The sequence below is a fragment of the Helianthus annuus genome, chromosome 16 (genome assembly GCF_002127325.2).
Source record: "Helianthus annuus cultivar XRQ/B chromosome 16, HanXRQr2.0-SUNRISE, whole genome shotgun sequence".
NCBI classification, from domain to species: Eukaryota; Viridiplantae; Streptophyta; class Magnoliopsida; order Asterales; family Asteraceae; genus Helianthus; species Helianthus annuus.
Window position 1 is genome coordinate 8,234,067 of NC_035448.2, and position 23,185 is coordinate 8,257,251.

A 23,185-nucleotide genomic window follows, 5' to 3' on the forward strand; every position below is an offset into this window, starting at 1 on the left:
TATTATTTTTTTCTTTTTTTTTCAATTAAATAATACTTTTTAATAGCTTTATGGTTGTATTTTCTCTCTCTTTAATTCGCAACCACTTTCAAAATATATTAAAGAGATGTAAATAATGAAAAATGTCGTCTTAAATTTACTAAATTTACAGATTAACAGTAACATTTTCACTTTCTCTACCCACAATCACTTACAACAACCTATAACCAATTTTTATAAAATAAAAACCGACCTCACTTAATTTTGGGATCCTCAATATCTTCAAGGTCAAAATTCAAAATCGGAGGCTATAGATAAACTCTAAACTAATCAAAATTATATTCCTTCTACTTAACTTGTTTCTGACCCTTTCATCTTTTTCCAATGTGTCCGTATTATAGAATTGGTTGTAAAGTTAGTTGAAGTCTGAATTCTCAATTAAAAATATTTTATTGTTAAAGCCTGAATTTTCAACTATAATTTAAAAATAATGTGGTGATATAAACAAACCAGAAAATAATATAATAAATGAAGCACGACAAAAAGAATTTAAGTTGTTAAATAGCCACTCAATGTTAACAATGCTAGTCACATTATGAGTGATAATTAACAAGCAAAGCTAAACTCAGGTTGTTCGGAAAGTGAAGAGTGACCATGGAGGAAACTCATGGAGGAAGTATTATGAGAAGCATAAGTAAAAGTATGAGTAGGCGAGTTGATGCTGTGTTCTCTGTGAGCAGCAGTCTTGGGCGGAGTAGCCGCGGCTCTGTGGCGGACGAAGAGGCCTTGAGATGGGCTGCTTTGGAGAAACTGCCAACCTACAACCGCATACGAACAACCATCTTCAAGAACAACCTTTCAGCTCATGATCTACAAAGGCAAACACCATCTGATACTTTACTAGTAGACGTAGGAGAGCTCGACGCGAAAGCTCATCAAAACTTCATTGACAAGATCTTCAAGGATACTGAAGAAGATAATGGCAGGTTCTTGAGAAAGCTCAGAGATCGTATTGATAAGTAAGCTAGCCTTTACCACCATAATCTGTTTTTTTTTTTCGTTTTGGAATTGATTATTGAAACTGATTGTCTGTTTATTAAGTTTTAGTAATATTAAGCTAGCTAAGTGGTTTTAAAGGTGTGAAAGAATTATAGAAGAACACTGAAAATTTGTACTGTAAATAATACCTTGTATGTATTGAAATTGAATAACTGAAAACCAAATCTCTTTGCACATAGAAATCACGATGACAAATTATTATATACACAATTGGTTGATTACTTAGCTATAGTAACGATAACCTTTCTTTTTATTTTTTAGGTTATTGGATTTTAATAATCCTAAGTTTCACCTGTTGGCCGATAATAATCCTAACTTTAAAAATTCTCTCCAGCGATCCCAACTTGTAAGAATTTGACCCCCATTAATCATTTTCGAACATATAAGAATTTGGTATCCTTAATAGATTCAAATGCATCTGCAGACTTCTTAAATGATTTAAGTATAACTATGTTGGAAAAGGATTAATGGGGGCCAAATTCTTACAAGTTGGGATCATTGGAGGGAATTTTTAAAGTTGTGATTATTATCTACCAACACGTGAAACTTAGAATTATTAAAATACAATAACCCTTATTTTTTGCATCTCATCCTTCTCAAGTTTCAAAACTTGTCATATGCCCCTTCAACTTTCTAAATTCTTGAAAAATGTCATTTTGATCCCCCTCGAGTTTTAAGTGCTTAGTTTTTATTTACGTGTCGGTATAAATTTAAGTTGGTTTATGTTTCAACATAACATTTTTCAAAAATGAATCATGTTAAATATAGGAATATTGGATTTTAATAATCACAACTATTCGCCGTTGGCCGCCAACAGTCCCAACTTTAAATTAATCACTAACAGTCCTAACTATTAATATATTGGCCTCCAATGAACCCTAACTAAAAGATTTCTAACACCGTTAGTCTCCGGTCGCCGAAAAAACATTTTTGTCCAGAAAAAGGTTTCTAAAGGTCCGATCTAAGGTTACAAAGAGGTTTGGTACGAAAATGTTGAGTTTTCCGGCTAAAAAGTTGAGTTTTCCAGGCAAAAAGAAGTTTTCCGACGACCTCAATAATTGAGGTTTTTACTAGAAAAGGGTTCCTAAAGGTCTGTAATAAGGTTACTAAGAGGTTTGGGACGAAAAGATTGAATTTTCCGGCCAAAAAAAAGTTTTCCGACCAAAAACGTTTTTTCCAGCGACCGGAGACTAACGGCGTTAGGATTCTGTTAGTCAGCGTCCATTGGAGGCCAATATGTTAATTGTTGTGCCTGTCAGTGGTTATTTTTTAAGGTTGGACTATTGGCGGCCAACGACGAATAATTAGTATGATTATTTTTGAAGATTGGACTATTGGCGGCCAACAACGAATAATTAGTATGACTAAAATCCAATATTCCTTAAAAATAATACATTTTCAGCAGACGGTATAAATACGAGTTAATTTGTATTTCATGAGTCATGTCAAATATACTACGTCTTGATACTTATTTTTATTGACTTTTTTAGTTGGTCTACGTTTTAATGTATATGTACATGTCGGTATAAACTCAAGTTTGTTTATAGTTCGACGTAAGGACATTTTGACCATCTCGAGTTTTGCGTGCTCATTTTTATATATGTGTCGATATAAATTCAAGTTGGTTTGCTTTTTTGACGTAATTTTTTTCGAAGATGAGTCATGTCACATATAATACATTTTTATACGTATTTTTATGGATATTTTTAGTTGGTCAACAGTTGATTAATAAACAATAGCAAAAAAATTAGTACGCTCAAATGACATTAAAAATCTGACCCTCACAACACGGGAATCAATTCTAGCTATGATAATGATAAAACGTCAATGACTATCCTAGTATCAAACTATAAATGGAATAATAACTGACAGACAAACTTAAAGATAAATAATAAATCAAATAATGATAATTATAATAGATAATAGAGTAAATTACTATTTTGGCCACTATGGTTTAGCCAATTTAGCCCTTGTAGTCTAGAAAAAGAATCTTTTGACATATCAGACCTCGATGTTGCATTATATAACAATTTTGGCCCCTGGTACTAACTTTGTTACTTTTTTAAAAGTTAAGTGTAAAGGTAATTAGGTCATTATATACCTTAGGGGTTGTTTTTGATAATTACAAAGTTCTTTTAATATTTAAAAGATAATTAATAAAATTACTCAAGTTTTTTTTATTATTTCGTTATTTTCACTATTATTATTTAATAAAATGTGTTTTAAACATACAAATAAATATGTATTTTCATTAACCGTTTGTTTTTATATAAACGTCATTTTTATAATCATTTGTTTCTTAACCTTTTTTAAATAATCTATTGTTTTTAAAATTGTTCCTTTTTAAGCCGTTTGTTTATTAAAATCGTTACTTTTTACCTTTTTAAATAAATCATTTTTAAGTCTTTGATTTTTAAAAGCGTTTATTTTTTAATAATTAACGTCTTAAAAAGTGAATTGTTTAAAATGTTTAAAAAACAAACAATTTTAAAAAAGAATGGTATAAAATGAAGTGTTTAAAAAAGTTTAAAGACTAACGACTTTAAAAAGAACGATTTAAAAAAACAAACTGTTTAAGAAAAAACAATTTTAAAAACGTTAAACGGTTTAAAAAAAGTTAAAAAATAATTTTTTAAAATGGCGTTTATAAAAAACAAACGGTTAATAAAAATACATATTTGTTTGTATATTTAAAATTGTATTTTATTAAATAATAATTTTGAAAATAATGAAATGATAATAAAAACTTGAGTAATTTCATTAATAATCTCTTAAATATTGAAAACTCTTTGTAATTATCAAAAACAACCCCTAAGGTATATAATGACCTAATTATCCTTACACTTAACTGCAAAGAAGTAACGAAGTTAGTATCACGGGCCAAAACCGTTATAAAATGCAACATTGGGGTCTGATTTGTCAAAAGAATCTTTTTGGCCTGGAATGGTTAAACTGACTAAACCATAGGGGTCAAAAGAGAAATTTACTCTAGATGATAAACTTGACTAAGAGCATTCACATTGAAGCCTTTATCTCCTTATATGCAAAAAACACCTTTCTCTAAATTTTGTTAATTTCTTAAAAACATCTCACATCCAACTTTCTATCTCTATTTATTTCTTACTCATAAACAATTATTTTATTATTTTTTCTCTTTCCTACACACTCACAATATAAATATAGAGGATTGAATATAAACATCTATATATAAAGGTGTATTTTACTTTTTATATATTTTTCTTTATTGTTGAGATTCCAATGTAGTGATATTTTTATTGTTTTTTCTATTATTTTCTCTAGAGCCTCCTCCAATGTGAATGCTCTAACTCTGTTTGAAATTGTTTATAAGAACTATTTATTGTCTAAACCCTAACTTTTCACTTTTTTAAACCCTTTCAGGGTTGGCATCTCTTTACCAACTATAGAAGTTCGGTTTCAGAATGTGACCATAGAAGCAGATTGCTACGTCGGTGATAGAGCGCTTCCAACGCTACTAAATGCTGCTAGAAATTCACTCGAATCGCTTTTGAGTTCTGTTGGAATCCATCTGTCTAGGAAAACCAAACTCACCATTCTTAAAGATGTATCAGGGATAATCAAACCTGCAAGGTACCAAAACTAAGACATGAATGCATATATAGTAAGTATATTGTTGAGTGTGTGTATATATATAAGGATGAACTTGTTATTAATGTTGCAGAATGACACTTCTGTTGGGTCCGCCATCTTCTGGGAAGACGACTCTTCTATTGGCTTTGGCAGGAAAGCTTGATTCCAGCTTAAAGGTACTCAATATAAACATGTTTTTTTAGGGTTCAAAAAATGGTGTCATTTTAGAAAAGCTTAGCAAAAATACTTCCAGTGATTGTTTATATCCAAAAATCAAAAGGGATTTTATGAGTTGAAGAAAGGTGATGAGGTTTTCTAAAGGTGATAATATGAATACTGTCATGTGTGTGTAATTTAGTCAAATTATAAACGATATTCATATTCATATTTATATATTAATTAATTAATTAATTAATTACTAACACAGTAAGCAATAAGGAATAGTAATAGTAATGTTTTTTTCTTTTTGATTTTGCTATAAAACTTTTTCAAAACTTTTTAATTTTAGCCATATTAGGAATAGTAAATTTGTATTTTGTCTTTTTTTGGTTTTTATTTTTTTATTTTTTTGGTTTTCTTTATAAAGTAAACTTTAGAGTTTTTCGGTTATTTTGTCTTTTTTTTTTGGTTTTGTTTTGTTTTATTTTTTTGGTTTTCTTTATAAAGTAAACTTTAGAGTTTTTCGGTTTTGTAATAAAACTTTGATTTTTATAATTTTGCCATAAAAGTTAAACGAGTTTAGCTTTTTATTAGTTTTCTGTTTTTGTTTTATGTTTTTTCGTGGATTTGGTCGTTGCTCGGTAATTAGCACGATATTTGGTGGTCACATTTGGTCCCTCGGGTTTTCTCTTTTTATGTCCGGTTACTATTTAGCACGGTGTTTGATAGTCACATTTGGTCCATCGGGTTTTTAAACATCGACTTTCTAATACGTGTCGGTATTAATTCGAATTCATCTACTTTTTACGTCACTTTGTGTTAAAAAAATTTATGTTTTTATTTTACGTTTTTTCCCGTTTTGGTCATCGTTGGGTTGCTACTTAGCACGGTTTTAGCCCTGCAACGTTTGTAGCACGGTTTTACCAAAATAACTGAACTATCTTTTTCAATAAGTAGATTAATTGAATCGATTATAATTGAAACCAATGAGTTACAAAAACTTAAAAACCGAAATACCGGCTATAGATTTGGTTTTAGGCAATAGTCAAATCGAACCGAATTGACCCATGGGAGATTTCAATCATAATCTTACTTTATTGAGATGTGTCTAATGGCAATTTCTTTCTTAAATCAATCAAATGTTTTATCTCTTCTTTTCTTAATTTGTTAGCCCTCTTATTTGTTTTGTTTTTTTTTAAACGTAAAAAAAAAAAAGAAACTTAAAACAAGTTTATTTTTAAACTTTATATTTTTTAGAAATGGAAAAAAAAATAACTTAAAACAAAATTGTATTCTACACATAAAATATTTTGGAAACAAAAACCAAAGAAAAAGTATAATAATTTCGAAAAAATATAAGATGTTTCTTTTTTCTTACAAAATAAAATTATAAAGTTTTTTTTATCTAAATGTTAATTTAATTGATACGTGACCTAAAAGAATATGCCCTTGCTTCTTAGTTTTTATCAAGTCTTAGTCTAGATACTCAACATCTGTTACAATGATAAACTATAAAACCCTGACATTTTACTTTTAACGCCAGTAGTAACCAAAAATGACCAAATGTGTTACTTTTGACATGGACAAACCGTGTAATTAACTCAAATAAAAACTAATATTTATTTCAACTTCAGATCCAATCCCTCATTTTTACCCTATAATACTTTTAATACCTTTATCATTACATTTCTCTCTTTCACTCACAACCACTTTCAAAATATATTAAAAGATTATAAAATGTGAACAATGTCTCATCAGATTCATAGATGAACAGTAACATTATCTTTCTCCTCTACTCACAACCACTTACAATCATCTACAACCACGTTTCATAAACTAAAAACTTCCCTCACATAATTTAAGGGAAAGGATGTGAATGCTCTCACGTCTCATTTATCCTTTGTATTTTATCTCTCTCTCTCTTAAATAAATTTAAGCAACATCTCTTTAACATGTGTAAAATTATAAAATTTTCTATACAGGGCATCATTCATTCAATGCGTTAAACCTTCTTTTACATATTAAACAACTCAAGAACTTTTTTCTTAATTATTTTTTTTTTCTAAAATGACACCACTATAAATATTAACATAAACAAGAACTCTTTGTTAGCTACAATTGTCATAAGCTAAACCAACATAGCTAATTAAATATAAACTAAACAGGTTGAAGGAGATATTACTTACAATGGTCATAAGCTAAATGAATTTGAACCAAGAAAGACCGCAGCCTACATTAGCCAGTACGATGTTCATGTTGGAGAAATGACTGTTAAGGAAACATTTGATTTCGCAGCAAGATGCCAAGGAGTCGGATCAAGAATAGGTAATACTTTTTTTTTCAGGAAGATAATGTTGCATTAATTATCTTGCATGAATTAAAGAAATACGACATAACACTAAATAATGAAATATAGAATTGTTGGCGGAGCTTGCAAGAAGAGAGAAGCAAGCAGGAGTTTTCCCAGAAGCTGATGTCGACCTTTTTATGAAAGGAACTACTGTAGAAGGATTTGAAAGCAATTTAATTACTTACTATATTCTTAGAGTAAGAAACAACTAGCTATTTAAATTCTATTATGTTAATGATCTTATTTGTGTTTATGTTATCTAAACTTTGGATGCTTTTACAAATAACATGATATTCTTGTTAAACAAACACAGATATTGGGTCTGGATATGTGTCGTGACACCTATGTCGGTGATGAAATGAGAAAAGGAATCTCTGGAGGACAAAAGAAGAGAGTCACTACAGGTTAATTACCATTAATCAATGAATCTTTATTTTGTTTTATGTAAAATTGAGAAAAACGATATATTCTGTACGTGGTATGAGGTTTAATTTATTACTAAACACTAAACTATTACGAGAATAAAAAGAAACAAAAGCTAAATCATTTAAATTTAATTTTTTTTATCAAAGGTTCATATATTTTTCTAAGAAATTTACTTTTAACGTATATTAAACCCAACTAAACTAATTAATTCATATGATATTTTGTTTTTGTTAATTTTTAAACTTTCCTATACATGTAAAGGTTATGTGTAGGTAATATATGTTACACACAACTTGCGCATATGTATGTACTATATGTCTACATATAAACAAAATATGTTTTTTTAATTTCTAAAGAGATGAAGAGGGGGGGGGGGATAGTGCACGGTCCTCCCAACCGCCGGAGTGATCTCACTCCGGGAGCCGCTACCCGACCAAGCTAGCTCCGCGGTGACTTCCCCATGCCGAGTTCTTACCCTGGGCGACATATGCCACTCCCAAGACTCGAACCCGGTACCTCTGGGAAGAGGCGGGTGTCGGTGGCCAACTGGGCTACCCCAGTTGGTTTTTCTAAAGAGATGAAGAAATATAGCGATTCAATCATTTTCTTATATTTCATTATTTTAGAATAAAACTGAATGCTATATTTTGTTCTTCTTGTTATCATCAAAAGAAATGTTTTCTACATCGAACATCCCCTACACATGCATACATATATGTGTACGTGTATAGGGGATGGTTCAAATAAAAACCACTTTTATTGTGAAAACTCGAAAACTAACTCAAAAAAGCCTAAAAAACACACAAAAAAAATTTCAATTTTTTTATAAAAAATCGCAGTTTTTTGTATATAAAAAAAACTTTTTTCAAAAAAAAAAAAGAATTTGTATTACACATGTGTATGTGTACTACAAAAGTAGCGAAAATTATTATGCAAAAAAAAAAATTGGTATGTTTTTTTGGCTTTTTTAATTAGTTTTCGAGTTTTCACAATAACTAGTGGTTTTCATTTGAACCTTCCCCTACGTGTATATGTATAAGCATATGTAATTGATTCTAAGGTACTCATCATAATATACAGACAACATTTTATTTAAACAAACCGAAAGTTAAGGAAGAAATTAATCTATAAGGTAACAAACTATTGAGTAACCCTCTTATAATTATTATCGTTTAATAATACTATTGAATACACATGTTCAACATACGTTAGTGTGTGTTTATAATAATTCATTTAAACCTAGTTTGTTTATTGTCAAAATAAAAACAGGAGAAATGCTTGTTGGACCAGCAACAACTTTGTTTATGGATGAGATATCCACAGGTTTAGACAGCTCCACTACATTTCAGATCGTGAAGTGCTTACAACAAATTGTACACTTCACTGACTCAACAATCTTTATGTCACTACTACAACCTGCTCCAGAGACTTTTGATCTTTTTGATGACGTAATATTACTATCAGAGGGACAGATTGTGTATCAAGGACCACGAGAAAACGCGTTAGAGTTCTTTGAGAGTTGTGGATTTAGGTTGCCCGAGAGAAAGGGCACTTCTGACTTCTTGCAAGAGGTATCATTTACAATTAAACAATGAATAACAAGCTTATAATTAAGATTGTAAATATTCAATATATATATCTTCCTGGCAATAGGTTACCTCACGAAAGGATCAAGAGCAATATTGGGCAGATAGAAGCAAACCATACAGATATATCCCTGTTAGTGAATTTGTTGAGCGATTCAAGAGTTTCCATGTAGGCGACAAGCTAAAGAATGAGCTCTCAGTCCCTTATGACAAGAGCCAAAGCCATAGAGCCGCTTTAGTCTTCAAGAAGTACTTGGTCTCTAAAAGGGAGCTGCTTAAGGCCTCATGGGATAAGGAATGGCTGCTAATCAAAAGAAATAGTCCCATTTACATTTTCAAGACTGTGCAATTCATCATATTATCTTTTACTACAATGACTGTGTTCTTTAGGACTAGGATGCACTCAAGGAATGAACAAGATGGTTCAGCCTACATAGGAGCACTTGCTTTCAGCTTGCTTCTAAATATGTTTAATGGTTATGCTGAAATTGCCCTATCCATAATAAGGCTTCCGGTCATTTTCAAGCAAAGAGACCTTCTGTTCCACCCTCCATGGGCATATACACTTCCAACATTTTTGCTTCGTATACCAATATCTTTGTTGGAGAGTACTCTTTGGATGGCCATAGTATATTACGGTGTTGGCCTTGCCCCTGAAGCTAGCAGGTAACAAATATTACTATATATTATTGCATAGTACTTATCTTTAGGACTATTCACTACTGACAAAGAGTTTCATCATTTCATGGTTTATATATAGGATCTTTAAGCACTTCCTTTTAGTTTTTATGCTCCAAAATGTTGGAGGGGGATATTTTAGATTTATTGCCGGAATATGTAGGACAATGAACATTGCAAACACAGGTGGAACCCTTGCACTTCTTACCATAGTTCTTTTAGGTGGTTTCCTCATTCCTAAAAGTGAAATTCTTGGTTGGTGGAAGTGGGGATATTGGGTATCACCTTTGTCATATGGCTTCAAAGCCCTTGCAGTAAATGAGTTCTTTGGGCATAGGTGGATGAACAAGATGGTAAGTTATTGATTCTCAATTCAAAAACACAAACTTTAAAAAAGGATAATAATTGTCTATGTTGTGATATTAACAGAGTACAGGGAATATAACGCGACTGGGCAATGCGATACTAGAAAGCGCAGATATCCCATCACAAGAAAGTTGGTTCTGGATTAGTATTGCCTCTCTTGCGGGTTTTGTAGTTCTCTTCAACGTCCTATTCACTTTTGCTCTCATGTATTTAGATCGTAAGTCTCGTCTTTAAAAACTAATAGTTTTTAAGCGGTTCCGGTTACTAACCATCCTCATTCTCCGACTAAATAATCAGCCCTTGGAAAACCACAAGCAGTTATATCGAAAGAAGCAACCACAACGATGGAAACTCAAAAAGGTAGTAGTAAACACTTGAAACAATCATGTCTAAGTGAAATACAGTTTCTTAATCCTTGTATACAATTGATGAAAGTAATTTGAATAAGATTGAGAACAAAATCTTAGAAACTTAAACATATATTTTTCTACTAACGCAATATATGGCTTTTGTAGAAGGATATACAGAACAAGAGCTTGATAGAAGACATCCTAAGGCTCATAAGAAGGGAATGGTTCTTCCATTTACTCCACTTTCCATGTCATTTGATAAGATGAACTATTTTGTTGATATGCCCCAAGTAAATCCATTTCCTCATTAACCTATTTTCAGCATAAATTCCTTCTTAGATACCTAAAACAAGTTGCATTATTAAGTTTACTTAGAATCCAAGTGTAACTGATTAAACAGGAAATGAGAGAACAAGGAGTGACAGAAAACAGGTTGCAGTTACTTTGTGAAGTAACTGGTACTTTTAGGCCTGGAGTTTTAACTTCATTAATGGGGGTCAGTGGAGCTGGTAAAACAACACTTATGGATGTTTTAGCAGGACGAAAGACAAGTGGTTACATTGAAGGAGATATACGAATATCAGGATTTCCAAAGAAACAAGAAACTTTTGCTAGAATTTCTGGATATTGTGAGCAGACTGATATCCATTCTCCCAATATCACTGTGTATGAATCTTTGATTTACTCAGCTTTTCTTCGCCTCCCAAAAGAAATCAATAACGAAGAGAAGATGGTAGGGGCTAGCATATTTTTGTTAAATATAATACTATGAAAAATGATGTGCTAATTTCATCTTGTTTGTTACTTTTAAGTCTTTTGTACACGAAGTTATGGAGCTTGTTGAACTAGACAACCTCAAGAATGCAATAGTGGGACTTCCTGGAGTTACTGGTTTATCAACAGAACAAAGAAAAAGGCTAACAATTGCAGTTGAGCTTGTTGCCAATCCTTCAATTATTTTCATGGATGAACCAACTTCTGGTCTTGATGCAAGAGCAGCAGCCATTGTTATGAGGGCTGTAAGAAATACTGTTGATACAGGAAGAACTGTTGTTTGCACCATTCATCAACCAAGCATTGATATCTTTGAATCCTTTGATGAGTTGTTGCTACTTAAAAGAGGTGGGCAAATGATTTATGCAGGACCTCTAGGAAGGAATTCTAGAAATATTATAGACTACTTTGAGGTAACTTACAATGATATCTTTGAAAAGAAACCATATGAAACATTTAGTTTAATGTAACATTAAGATGTTAATAAACATTTAATTATATAATCAGGGAATTCATGGCGTTCCAAAGATTCCAGACAAATATAACCCAGCAACATGGATGTTAGAAGTCAGTTCAAGTGTTGTAGAGAGCCGACTTGGGATAGATTTTGCTGAGCACTTTAAATCATCAATATTGCACCAGTAAGCTTTAATCTTATGTCAATTATAAAGCAGCACAAATTAAGTTTTTATTTTATGTCAATTATAAAGCAACACAAATTAAGTGGTAATGAAGCGTATATGTATGCATGATCCACAGAAAGAACAAGGATTTAGTGATGGAATTAAGCACACCACCTCCAGGAGCAGAAGACCTTCATTTTGTATCACAATATTCTCAATCTTTATGGGGGCAATTCAAGTCTTGTATTTGGAAGATGTGGTGGAGTTATTGGAGAAATCCTGATTATAACCTTGTTCGCAACATCTTCACTTTGGCTGCATCATTATTGATTGGGATAACATTTTGGAAGATTGGTGAAAAAAGGTCATTTTAATACACCTAAACATAACATTAGTTACGACGATGTAATTAAAATCATTTTCATAATTCTTAAGAGTTTATATATCTTCAGGGAGAGTAGCAGCAATTTGACCACAATCGTCGGGGCTTCATATGCTGGAGTATTCTTCATTGGTATGAATAATTGCCAAACAGCGCAACCTGTAGTAGCCTCAGAAAGAACAGTCTTCTATCGTGAAAGAGCAGCTGGAATGTACTCGACATTGCCATATGCCATGGCACAGGTCAAAGATTGAATAAATATCCACATTTATAATGAACAATATACTTTATCATTGATTCCTAAATTTAATAACTAAGGGTTTATTTAGGTTTTCGTGGAGATACCATACGTATTTGTCGAAGCAGCATGTTACGCTTTGATAGTGTATCCCATGGTGTCATTCGATTGGACAGCACCCAAATTTTTTTGGTTCTTTTTCATCAGCTTCTTTTCATTCCTCTATTTTACATATTATGGATTGATGACTGTGTCCATTACACCAAATGAGCAAGCAGCAGCCGTGTTAGCCGTTTTATTCTACGGGCTCTTTAACTTCTTTTCAGGGTTTTTCATCCCTAGACCCGTAAGTTACACTAACACCATTTTTTAATCATTTTCTTATTGCATAAAGTTAACACGTTGTTGAACATTTTAGAGGATTCCAAAGTGGTGGGTGTGGTACTACTGGTTATGTCCCATAGCTTGGAGTGTGTATGGGTATATCGTTTCACAATACCATGATGCTGAGAACACGATCAAAGTGCCTGGGATGTCATATGATCCAGCCATGAATTGGTATATCAAAGAATACTATGGTTTTCACTTAGATTTCATGGGCCCCGTTGCTTTGGTTCTGGTTAGCTTTTGCGTATTATTTGCATTCATTTATGCCTTCTGTTTAAGGATCCTCAATTTCCAAGTAAGATAAACATACATGAGACGTTTTGAGTATAATTAGGAAGATGTAATTTTATTGTGCAACTCTATGTTATTTCTTTTACGTGATGTCTGTGGATTTTTTTATTGTTCACTTTGTTTGGTATGTTGCATGTATCACTCAATTAACACATTATGTATATATGTGTGTCATCAATTAACGCATATATAAATTAACTCATTGATTACTCTCACATAATTTGGTAAAATGCCCCATTTGAAAATCGATAAATACAACTATATAATACACATTATATAGTTACATAATATAATTACTCTTAAAGTAATTATACATCGAGTAATTATATAATACTTTAGAGTAATTACTCTAGTTATATTTTTGAGTTGGATCAAATCTAATTTAACTTCTAATAAACAATTTCAATTAATGTCAAACAACTTTTACTTATACTTTATTTTAATCCATCTTTTGGTAATTAATACCTGACAATAAAATAATGTAAATGTAGAAATAATTCTTTCCTGATTATTATACAAATACCAGAATATCATATACTAAGTCTTGGTGTATACTTTAACTCTTTTTAACACCACCTAGGTACCACGTCACATTTTTCTCTATTTCAGTTTACCTCACATCAAGGAAATGGTTTAATCCCCTTAATTTTATTCTTTTAATGGTTTGATTGTAAAAACTTTTAATGGTTTGGGTGTAAAAAAAGGAAAACAAATTAAGCCAATCTCTTACTATCATGTTAACATGTTAACATATAATCCATTTAACACCCCTTAACACAAGAAGGGAGTGGTTTGCAATGCCATTTAACATGTCATGTCATCGTTATAACACCCTAGATGTTAAGGTACACCCGATGACCTTATAGTAATTGATATAATTTTAAATTTAAATTTATACCTAAATTATCTCCAAACATAATCCTTCTTTAATAACAAGGTTACTATTATTATATTTCATAATATCTTTAAATTATTATATTAAAAAAACATATAACTTAAGATAAATCTATTTAGAAGATTCAACATATACGTATACTTGTTCATTTGCACTGTATCATCTTTTAACTCAGTGTAACACACGAGATCAAAGAAGACAATTTCCTCTCGTTGTATGTTTCGTGATGACAATAAATAAAATTCAAGGACAATCGCTATCCAAAGTTGGTTTATTTTGTAAAATAATCAGTGTTTTCATATGGTATGCGCTTAAACTGTTAATTGCTGATAAAAATGATTATCTTTTGAGTAGAAGATTCATTGTTGTCTACAAAGATGTTTTTAGAGATTTGTAATTTGTATTTGTTCAATGGATTTATAAATTGTAAATGTATATTGATTTGTATTTTTTCATTATTACATGTAATATAATATGTAATTATTTATCATGAATGTTTTTTATTGTATCATTTTTATACTCAGCCCGTGTAATACACAGGTCCTTAACCTAGTATATTATATAATTACGCTAGTTATATAATTATTTTGTAAAAATAACTACTCTAGTTCTGAAAATAATCACTCTACTATAATTATTAAACTACGAAATAATAAAATTACTCTAGACATTAGTACATAAGCAATGGATATGAACACCGACTCACAATGTATAAAGTAATTATATAATTACCTCAACATATAATTACTATACACACTAGTACATAAACCGTCTCAAAAATAAGTTATTACTAATTTACAACTATTGCGTTCTTTTTTCTTTTCTTTTGATTCGTATGCTTAACACATTAACCTTATTTCATACCTATAACCTTGTTTCTACCTCTCATGAATATCGCTCGATTTATCAATCTCTATTTCTCTCTTCTCCCTTCCCATCGCGACAACGTTGATTATCAGTCCCTGTATCCATGTATGTTTGCTGAGACGTTATTTCAATTCTAAATTCAAACATGGTTTTTTTTTTTCTCAATCGCCCCTGATGTACTCATTTATTATTACCTGTTTTTTTTTTTTTTTTTTTTTTTTTTTTTTTTTTTTTTTTTTTTTTTTTTTTGACCCCAACATACATATAAGAAGCCCATGAACTTGATAATGTAATTAACGAAAGTGGGCTGGAGATTATCCCTGCATTGAAGAGAGTTTTGGCCCGTCATCATCTTTCCTATTCTTACAACGATATATAGTCATTTTTTTTCTGTTTTTTTTTATTTCTCCTTACCTTTTTTCAAAAAAAAAAATCACTTTTACCCGAGTTGCATGATCATATAAAACATAGTGCATTGATAATTTAGTGGGAGAAAGAAGGATAATGGGGAAGGCAGTAATGTAACCGCTTTATGTACGTATTACACTTAAAAGTAAAAAATACAAGTGCATTATGCGGTTTTGGCAATTTTTCGTTATCTTGATTAATTTTTATGTGCTAGTATAATTCAAAAGTGCTATTTTTATGTGTGTATTCTTTTAGTATGTGCTAATTTAACGTTTTACACTTAAAAGTAAAAAATACAAGTGCATTATGCGGTATTGGCAATTTTTCGTTATCTTGATTAACTTTTATGTGCTAGTATAATTCAAAAGTGCTACTTTTATGTGTGTATTGTTTTGGTATGTGCTAATTTAACTTTTTTTAAGTGCTAGAATCTGTCCTTACGATTTGTAGGATAAATATGGTTTGTACCAGAACCAACCCCTATATATATTGTCACATAAAAAGTAAGCTAATTTTAGTTCACGTAAACTTTTCAAGGAGTTGCAGTGTTTTAGAATGAAGCGGAATATTGTTTTGGAGTTGAAATTTTTTTAATAAATTGGGTTTATCAATAAAATTGAATGTTGTTATACATTTTGTTGAAAAAATAATCTTTGGTTAGTAATTTGTTAAAGAAGTTCTAAGGCTATACGTTGTGAAATAACTAAACTATTGCCACAACATCGTCATATCATCGCCACGTATGAATTTAAGGAATAACTATATACTCAATAACTAGGTATAATGGAATAACTACCCAATAGCTATACCCAATAAATCTAACTTATAATAAAAGACTCCTAATAATGCCACATGTCAATCTCTCCTTCAACTTCATAAATTTTATTTATATTTGTTTAATAAATTTCTTTTAATATTAATATTAATTAATAACCATTATATAGATATCACTTATTTGTATCCTTATCTTTATCTAAAATTAATAAATAACTTCAGTTTTGCAATTAAGACCCTTTTTTTTTTTTACTTTTAACCCAAAATTTTTCATTTTTTGCAATTTAATTCCAACTTTTTTTTTATTTTCAATTTTGGTCCACGATACTTTTGATCTTTCCCAAGTTTTTCGTTTCGTTCTAAATTTTGTGAGTTAACACACCGCATCGTGCATGTGGGGTTCAACATTTTTTCGTATATTTTTTTCCTGTTTGAGTGGCCCGTCGCGTCACATCTATTTTTCTGCATTTGACAAGTTCGTCCAAAACGCAGGTCCTGGATGGACTTAGTTATTTTTTCTATGTTTTACATTTCAGTTTAATTTCTCAGCAATGAGCGTGCGTGATTCAAAGATTTTACGTCTGTTTTTCGATCGGCGTTATTTTTTCCTGTTTTTATTTATTTTGTTTTTACGAGTTTTTCCGGTGTTGGTGGTCGCTGACAATGGTATAGCATTGCTACTATTAACACAGTTTTATGACAACCGCTGCAACGCAGGGGCTTAATACTAGTATAAAATAAAAGAAAAAGACATGATTGGACAAAAGGGTCCGACCCCATCTCCGAAGTGCCTAACGCCCGTTAATGGAATGGCAGGGGTGCCCTAGGCACCCGCCATTGGTGCCCTCAGCGCAGTGTTTAGCGCCCCTAATGCTGATTTGGCATGGGGACGTCATTCCACAACACATAGTCTAATGTCGTGGTGGTGGCTGCAACTCCGACTGGCCAACTGCGACGACAAATGGTGTGTTGACAGCAAAAAGAACTGCAGTGGTGACTCTCTAGAGAGTAGGAAATTCCAAATTATTTAGTTTAATTCCTTTGCAATCTACGAGTAACGTACTAATTTCGTTTTTTCACATGTGGAAGAGATAATGAACCAAAACAATGAATTTATACGAAAAGAGAAAAAAAATAAACTAAAAAATCGCTCAAGTTGTTTTGGGGGTGTTCGACAAGAGACTATCCTTATAGAAAGCCTCAGTTATGTCGGTAAGTGGAAGGCTCATGTTTCTGAAAGCGGTCATGGAATCTCTACCCACATACTTTTTCTCGCTATATAAAGCGCAAGCGACAATCATTGCAATACTAGAAGCCAAAAGATGCGCCTTCTTTTGGAGAGGTAGTGAAGATAAGCAGAAAATAAACCGGGTTAGTTGGGTTAAAGTATGCACACCAAAGGACGCCGGGGGTTTGAGGTTAGCGTCGTTAAGGGACACAAATATTGCTTTATTAAGTAAGTGGTGATGGTGGTACACGACTCAATCCAATATGCTTTGGCGGAAAGTGATATATTCAATGCACCAAAACAATAGATCATGGCCAGTATTACCTTATTTAAAGAACCAGCCCCCGGTACCTGGAGTAACATAACTAAATTGGAGAATTGTCTCGCGTACAGAAATCTGAATCTGGGGAACTTTATCAAAGGGTAGGTGGGAAAAGGAGATAAAATTCGGTTCTGGATTGACCCGTGGATCTTTAGAACCGCTTAAAAATACTTTTCCAAATTTATTTTTATGGAGCAAAATAAAAATTGTTTCGTACAAGAATGCTATGAAAAAAGGGACGACATCGTGACTTGAAAGTGGAGATGTAAAAGTGCCGACTTAACTATTGAAGAAACGAATGAATTGGCTATGTGTACTAGTTTTCTTCAACAAGTGCAGGTGACCGAAAACATGGACTAGTGGAAGTGGTTGGGCGACAAAAGCGGCTCTTTCACGATGGCGTTTATGAAAAAGGTTGTTGTTCGAGACGTGAAATCCACCCGTACCTTTCGTGATGGAATGGAACAGTTGGGTGTCGGTGAAGTCAAATATTCTAGTTTGGAAAGCTAAGCTGGACAAATTGCCTACATTTACAGCCTTGCAATCTAGGAGCATTAATGTTGGCTCAGTTATGTGCAACTTGTGTGGAGAATATGAAGAAACGAGTGACCACATCATGACCTCATGCTCTCGAGTTGGTGTCGAATTTCTCCAGTTTATGCATACTCAGTCTTTGATTTGCTTATGGTTCACAAGGGCATCGACAAAGATAAACGGATCAAGAAGGTCCTTCAAGGTATCATAATTACGGCTTGTTGGTGTATTTTGAAGGCAAGAAACGAGGTAATCTTCAATGCTGAAATGGCGTCTAATCCAAATACGGTGGAAGAGATTAAGTCTTTGAGCTTCCTATGCATTAAGAATAGGTCGTCATTTAAGATTGTAAACCGGTACAATTGGTGTAATTTTCTGTTATAAGTTAGCTTTTGCAAGTTCTAGTTGCTTTCTAGTGCAATGCAATATTGTCGTTCCAAGAAAATCAAAAGGTGAAACCTTGGAAAAAGAAGTATAAAAAGTTGAGCTAGCAATAGCAAAAAAAAAAATATTGAAGGCTCCATCTATTTATCTATTTAGGCACTCAAGTGTCTAATTCAACACCCAACCAACTTGTATAGGACTATACGGGTCGTATAGGGTTAACTTTAGACACCAGTTCTCATCTGGTGACGGGTCGTATACGACTCGTATAGCTATGCGAGTCATATACACTAGTACAGATTTGATCAAAAGATGCGGTTAAATTGGCTATGAGATGCGGTTTTAGACCCGCATCTTATGGCAAGGCATCTTTTGGCTATATGCCAAGAGATGCGGTTCCAAAAGATGCGGTTCTAGAACCGCATTTTTTTATAGAACCGCATCTTTTGGTATATTAACAAAAAAACTACTTTTCCATAACATGCTTTAGAGATGCGGTTCTAGAACCGCATCTTTTGATATATTAACAAAAAAGCTATTCCTAATATACTCAAATGATGGGGTTCTAGAACCGCATCTGTTGGCGTTATATATATATATAATTTTCAGGAAATTTTATTAAAAATTTCCAATAAATTCCAATGATTAACAAATTGTCTAAAAATAAAAAAAACAAAATTAATTAGAACAAATGTAATACAACCCAAGAACATAAAATACTAAGATTTCAAAGTAACACAATATTGCAAAAGTTTTCCAGAACTTCAACAATACAAATACCTCTAAAGACGAAATTGACATACAATAACTTCCTGAACCGACCAAAAAAGAAAGGAGCAAAGAAAGGTCTGATACTGTATCTGCAACTCTTTCATCAGTGGTGAACGCGTAGGCAAGTTTTCTTCCAAAAATCAAACCAACGAGAGAACAAAGAAAAACAATCCAACTGCAATAAGAGTCCCCAAGAAGACTTTAATTTGAGAATTTGGCTGCTTTGGCATTTCCTCTCCCTAATTCATTTGCAACCTGAACACTGCACAATACAATATACTTTAGGGTGTTGAATCGGCTTAGACCAACGCACAAAACACTTTACATTAATTTTTCTTTAAACTTTACAAATACACAACACATTATATAGGATTTGACCCCATTTCAATTTTCAAGAAAACTGGTCGAATTTGCTACATCCAACAAAGTTAATTAAAAGCACCTGTAATGTTGATGAAAAAGTATGAATTTATACAAAGAATTTATTATATCCATTTACCATGCAGCACCTAAGAACCTGAGGCTGATCATGAATTCCCATGCATTGATATTCAGGGTGAAAATATTAACATAGCAAATTTCTCAAGAGAGATTTAAAATTTCACTTAAATGGATACAAAAATTGTAAAGATCATTGTGTATTAATACATATTTTTATACTAAATGAACATTAAATGGGGGAATTTGAGCTAACCTTGAGACACCTTTACGGAGTTCATGTCCGAATCCCAAACACCTCCTTAATCCAACGCTCCATCAAGTCTACGACCATAGATTCAATTTCCTCACCCGAAGTCTTCTCTTGTGTATTCCATTTCTGAAAAACAAATAAAACACAGTATCTAAATGTATACAAATAAATTAAAAGGCTGATATATCTTAAATATATGAAATACACTTACACGATTAATAAAGTCATGTTGAATTGTCTCAACAAACTCCCACATGTGTTTTATCAACATATAACCGCATTCCCATGAGCCCGGTTGTTGGTAGCACTACGGTTAATCCACAATTAATTATTTTAAACACCAGAAAAAAACATGAAAAAAAAAAGAAAACTTACATTGATAACTGTCCATGTAAAAGTTCTCTCGAAACCACTGGGAATTAGCTTTGAAATGAGGTAACTTTCCTCCGACTTTCCCTTTTTTATTGAATCAACAATGAATGCGCTTGAAGTGGTTGGTTCAAATATTAAAAGCTTCCAGTGATCGCTAAAAAATAAAATATATAGAACAATTTAGTATATGTGTATGTGTATGTGTATGTGTATGTGTATGTATTGAGGAAAATTGTATATTACTTGTCATGATAAGGTGCAAGAAAATATCTTTTGTCTTCATGATGCTCGTATACCTCTTTGATGTGTTTTATCACATCATCCGGATCACTTTCGCATTTTGCACCACAAATTTTGTACGGATCAAAAAATGCACACCGGGAATTGGGAGACAGAAAAAAATACCTAATATACATATATATAAATGATAAAGTTAGTAAATTAAATTATATCTAAAAAGTTATTGTACAATATTAAAAAAACTTACATGGAAAACGAATGTATTACGCTAATATCAAGCCACCGCCTTAGAAATAACTTTAACAATTCCGAATACGGGATTAGATATTGAACCGATATGGGATACATCCCTTGCGGTGAAGAAGTACGAATGTGAGTGCGGTGCTTAAAGAGTTTGTCTAATTTATCAACTACGTTTCGAATGACACCGGTTTTGTTTCGTAAATTCTGCTTGATCGAATTCAACTTAGGATCCTCCCATGTTTCGCCTTGAGAACCGGTTATGAGTTTTATATGTGGTTCGAGTTTGGGTTTGGGTACAGTTTCGAGTACGGGTTTAGGTACGGGTACCGATACGGGTTTGGGTACAAGTTTGGATTTGCGTACTTTTTTGGGTTTGGGTACGGATACAGGTTTGGGTGCTGGTACAGGTTCGGGTACAGTTTCGGGTACAGGTTCGGGTACCCTTACAGGTTCAGATACCTGTATGGGAGCATTTGTAACAGTTTGTTGCTGCTCCATAGATGCCAACTAAAAATCATTATAAAAACATTAGTAGGTAAATATATGTATACACACATACACGTATATATGTATATAGAAAATATACATCTATATATACAAGTTGTTACATAAACAAGTTTCTGAAAACTTACCATATTTACAAAACCATCTTTAAAAAGATCTTGATCTTCGATTTGAAGTTGACTTGGAAGTTGGTGATCGTCTTCGCCAATCTAAAATAACAAACAAAGTTTTAGGACACTAACAAATATAACTAAATTAACCAAAGATATAAGAATAAATGGGTTAGCTACCATTTGTAAGCATGGATGATAAGCTGGAGTCATTCTGGTGTCATCATCATGTATTATTGAGTCGGCTACCAATGGTGCGGCGCCTCTATGACTCTGTGACCCACGCCTCGAGTTCACAATGGGGGCGTTAGGTGACATGCTTTGTCTTCCTTCATTCTTAAGCTACAATTTATAAAAAATATATATAGTAACTATTGATATACTAAAATATATTTATATTATAATACATACACAAAAATATATACCCTTATTGCATATCTTGGCCATTGAACATATCGAAGAACCAAATCTTCAACCAATTTAATTTCACTTGTTTTGGTGACTGAATAAACTTCCGACTTCTTATGTTTATCAACAATATCATCCACTTCCACCTTGACACAACCCTCGGATATTGGGCTAGAATCTATCATCGTTGACATGCTAGGCCATGCCATACCATAAGCCACCGTCTCTAACCTATCAGCCATATTCATTAACAACTCACATTCGGTGTGACTCTGCAAAATCATTCAACGCTTTTAGTATATATATATATATATATATATATATATATATATATATATATATATAACATTTAAATTTAGCAAAAAAATGTATTACCATTATTGGTGGATAGTGGACTCGTCCATTAGACCCATAGCTAGAGCCACAAAAGGTTGGCCTCGTGTCTACTAGTGGTATCGAGTCTTGGCTCACATTTTTATATAGACCTCCATGAACCCTAGTATGACCTACAACTCAATACAAAAGCATCAATTTCTATAAATATATTCAACATATATATACACAGACATAGTCATTACCTATAAACCCGGATACTGTTCGTGCTCGTCCGGGGTGCTCAGGTCCAAGAACTTGAACTAGCGGGTCTGATTTATTTTTATAATAACTTCCATCTGCCATCATCTCTTGTTCCTTTTCAAGCTATAAAATTTGTTAAAACAATCTAATATAATATTAACAAATCAAGCAAAATCGATTTTATATAATTATATAACACAATCATTTACCAAATTACGAGCCTCCAAATATGCATCATCTTCAAGTTCATACAACTGGGTTTCTATGTTATATTTGGCTCTACCGGCTAAATACAACTTTGAACGTGAGTTTTGAATACTTCTAATTTCTTTGTATACTGATTCCAGTTGAGGCAATATAATATGTTTCTTTTTTTCAATAAGATCCCACCCGCCTCGTCCCGTATGGGGCACGTGTTTGTTCATGGCAGCACTAGCTTTTGCTTTCTTGCTTCGTTCCTTCACACAAATAAACAAAATGTTATTCATTACTTGCAAGTGTATACACATAATAATATTTATAACAAAAAAAATAATAATAATAAACATACCAGAAATTTCTTGCTAGTCTTTATTTCAACAAATTCATCCCAATGATCACC

At 32.3% G+C, this 23,185-nt stretch overlaps 1 protein-coding gene across 1 annotated transcript; it reads left to right on the top strand.

The window, feature by feature from the left end:
• Positions 1-558: 558 nt before the first annotated feature.
• LOC110864658 (ABC transporter G family member 35) lies at positions 559-13,372 on the top strand. Its single transcript, XM_022113773.2, has 19 exons — positions 559-998; positions 4,438-4,647; positions 4,739-4,823; positions 6,972-7,131; positions 7,223-7,353; positions 7,470-7,560; positions 8,852-9,153; positions 9,236-9,834; positions 9,929-10,199; positions 10,276-10,429; positions 10,510-10,572; positions 10,728-10,852; positions 10,963-11,295; positions 11,375-11,749; positions 11,844-11,977; positions 12,096-12,323; positions 12,412-12,583; positions 12,671-12,925; positions 12,998-13,372. Exons 1-19 carry the CDS (start codon positions 634-636, stop codon positions 13,268-13,270), a joined length of 4,326 nt encoding a protein of 1,441 aa, XP_021969465.1. The 5' UTR covers positions 559-633; the 3' UTR covers positions 13,271-13,372.
• Positions 13,373-23,185: the final 9,813 nt, after the last annotated feature.

Bases quoted from the DNA above. Each gene is read 5' to 3' on its own strand.
- LOC110864658 (XM_022113773.2), top strand. From the start codon at position 634: ATGGAGGAAACTCATGGAGGAAGTATTATGAGAAGCATAAGTAAAAGT. The intron at 9,835-9,928 runs GTAACAAATATT...GTTTATATATAG, and splicing joins CTTGCCCCTGAAGCTAGCAG to GATCTTTAAGCACTTCCTTT. The intron at 11,978-12,095 runs GTAAGCTTTAAT...CATGATCCACAG, and splicing joins AAATCATCAATATTGCACCA to AAAGAACAAGGATTTAGTGA.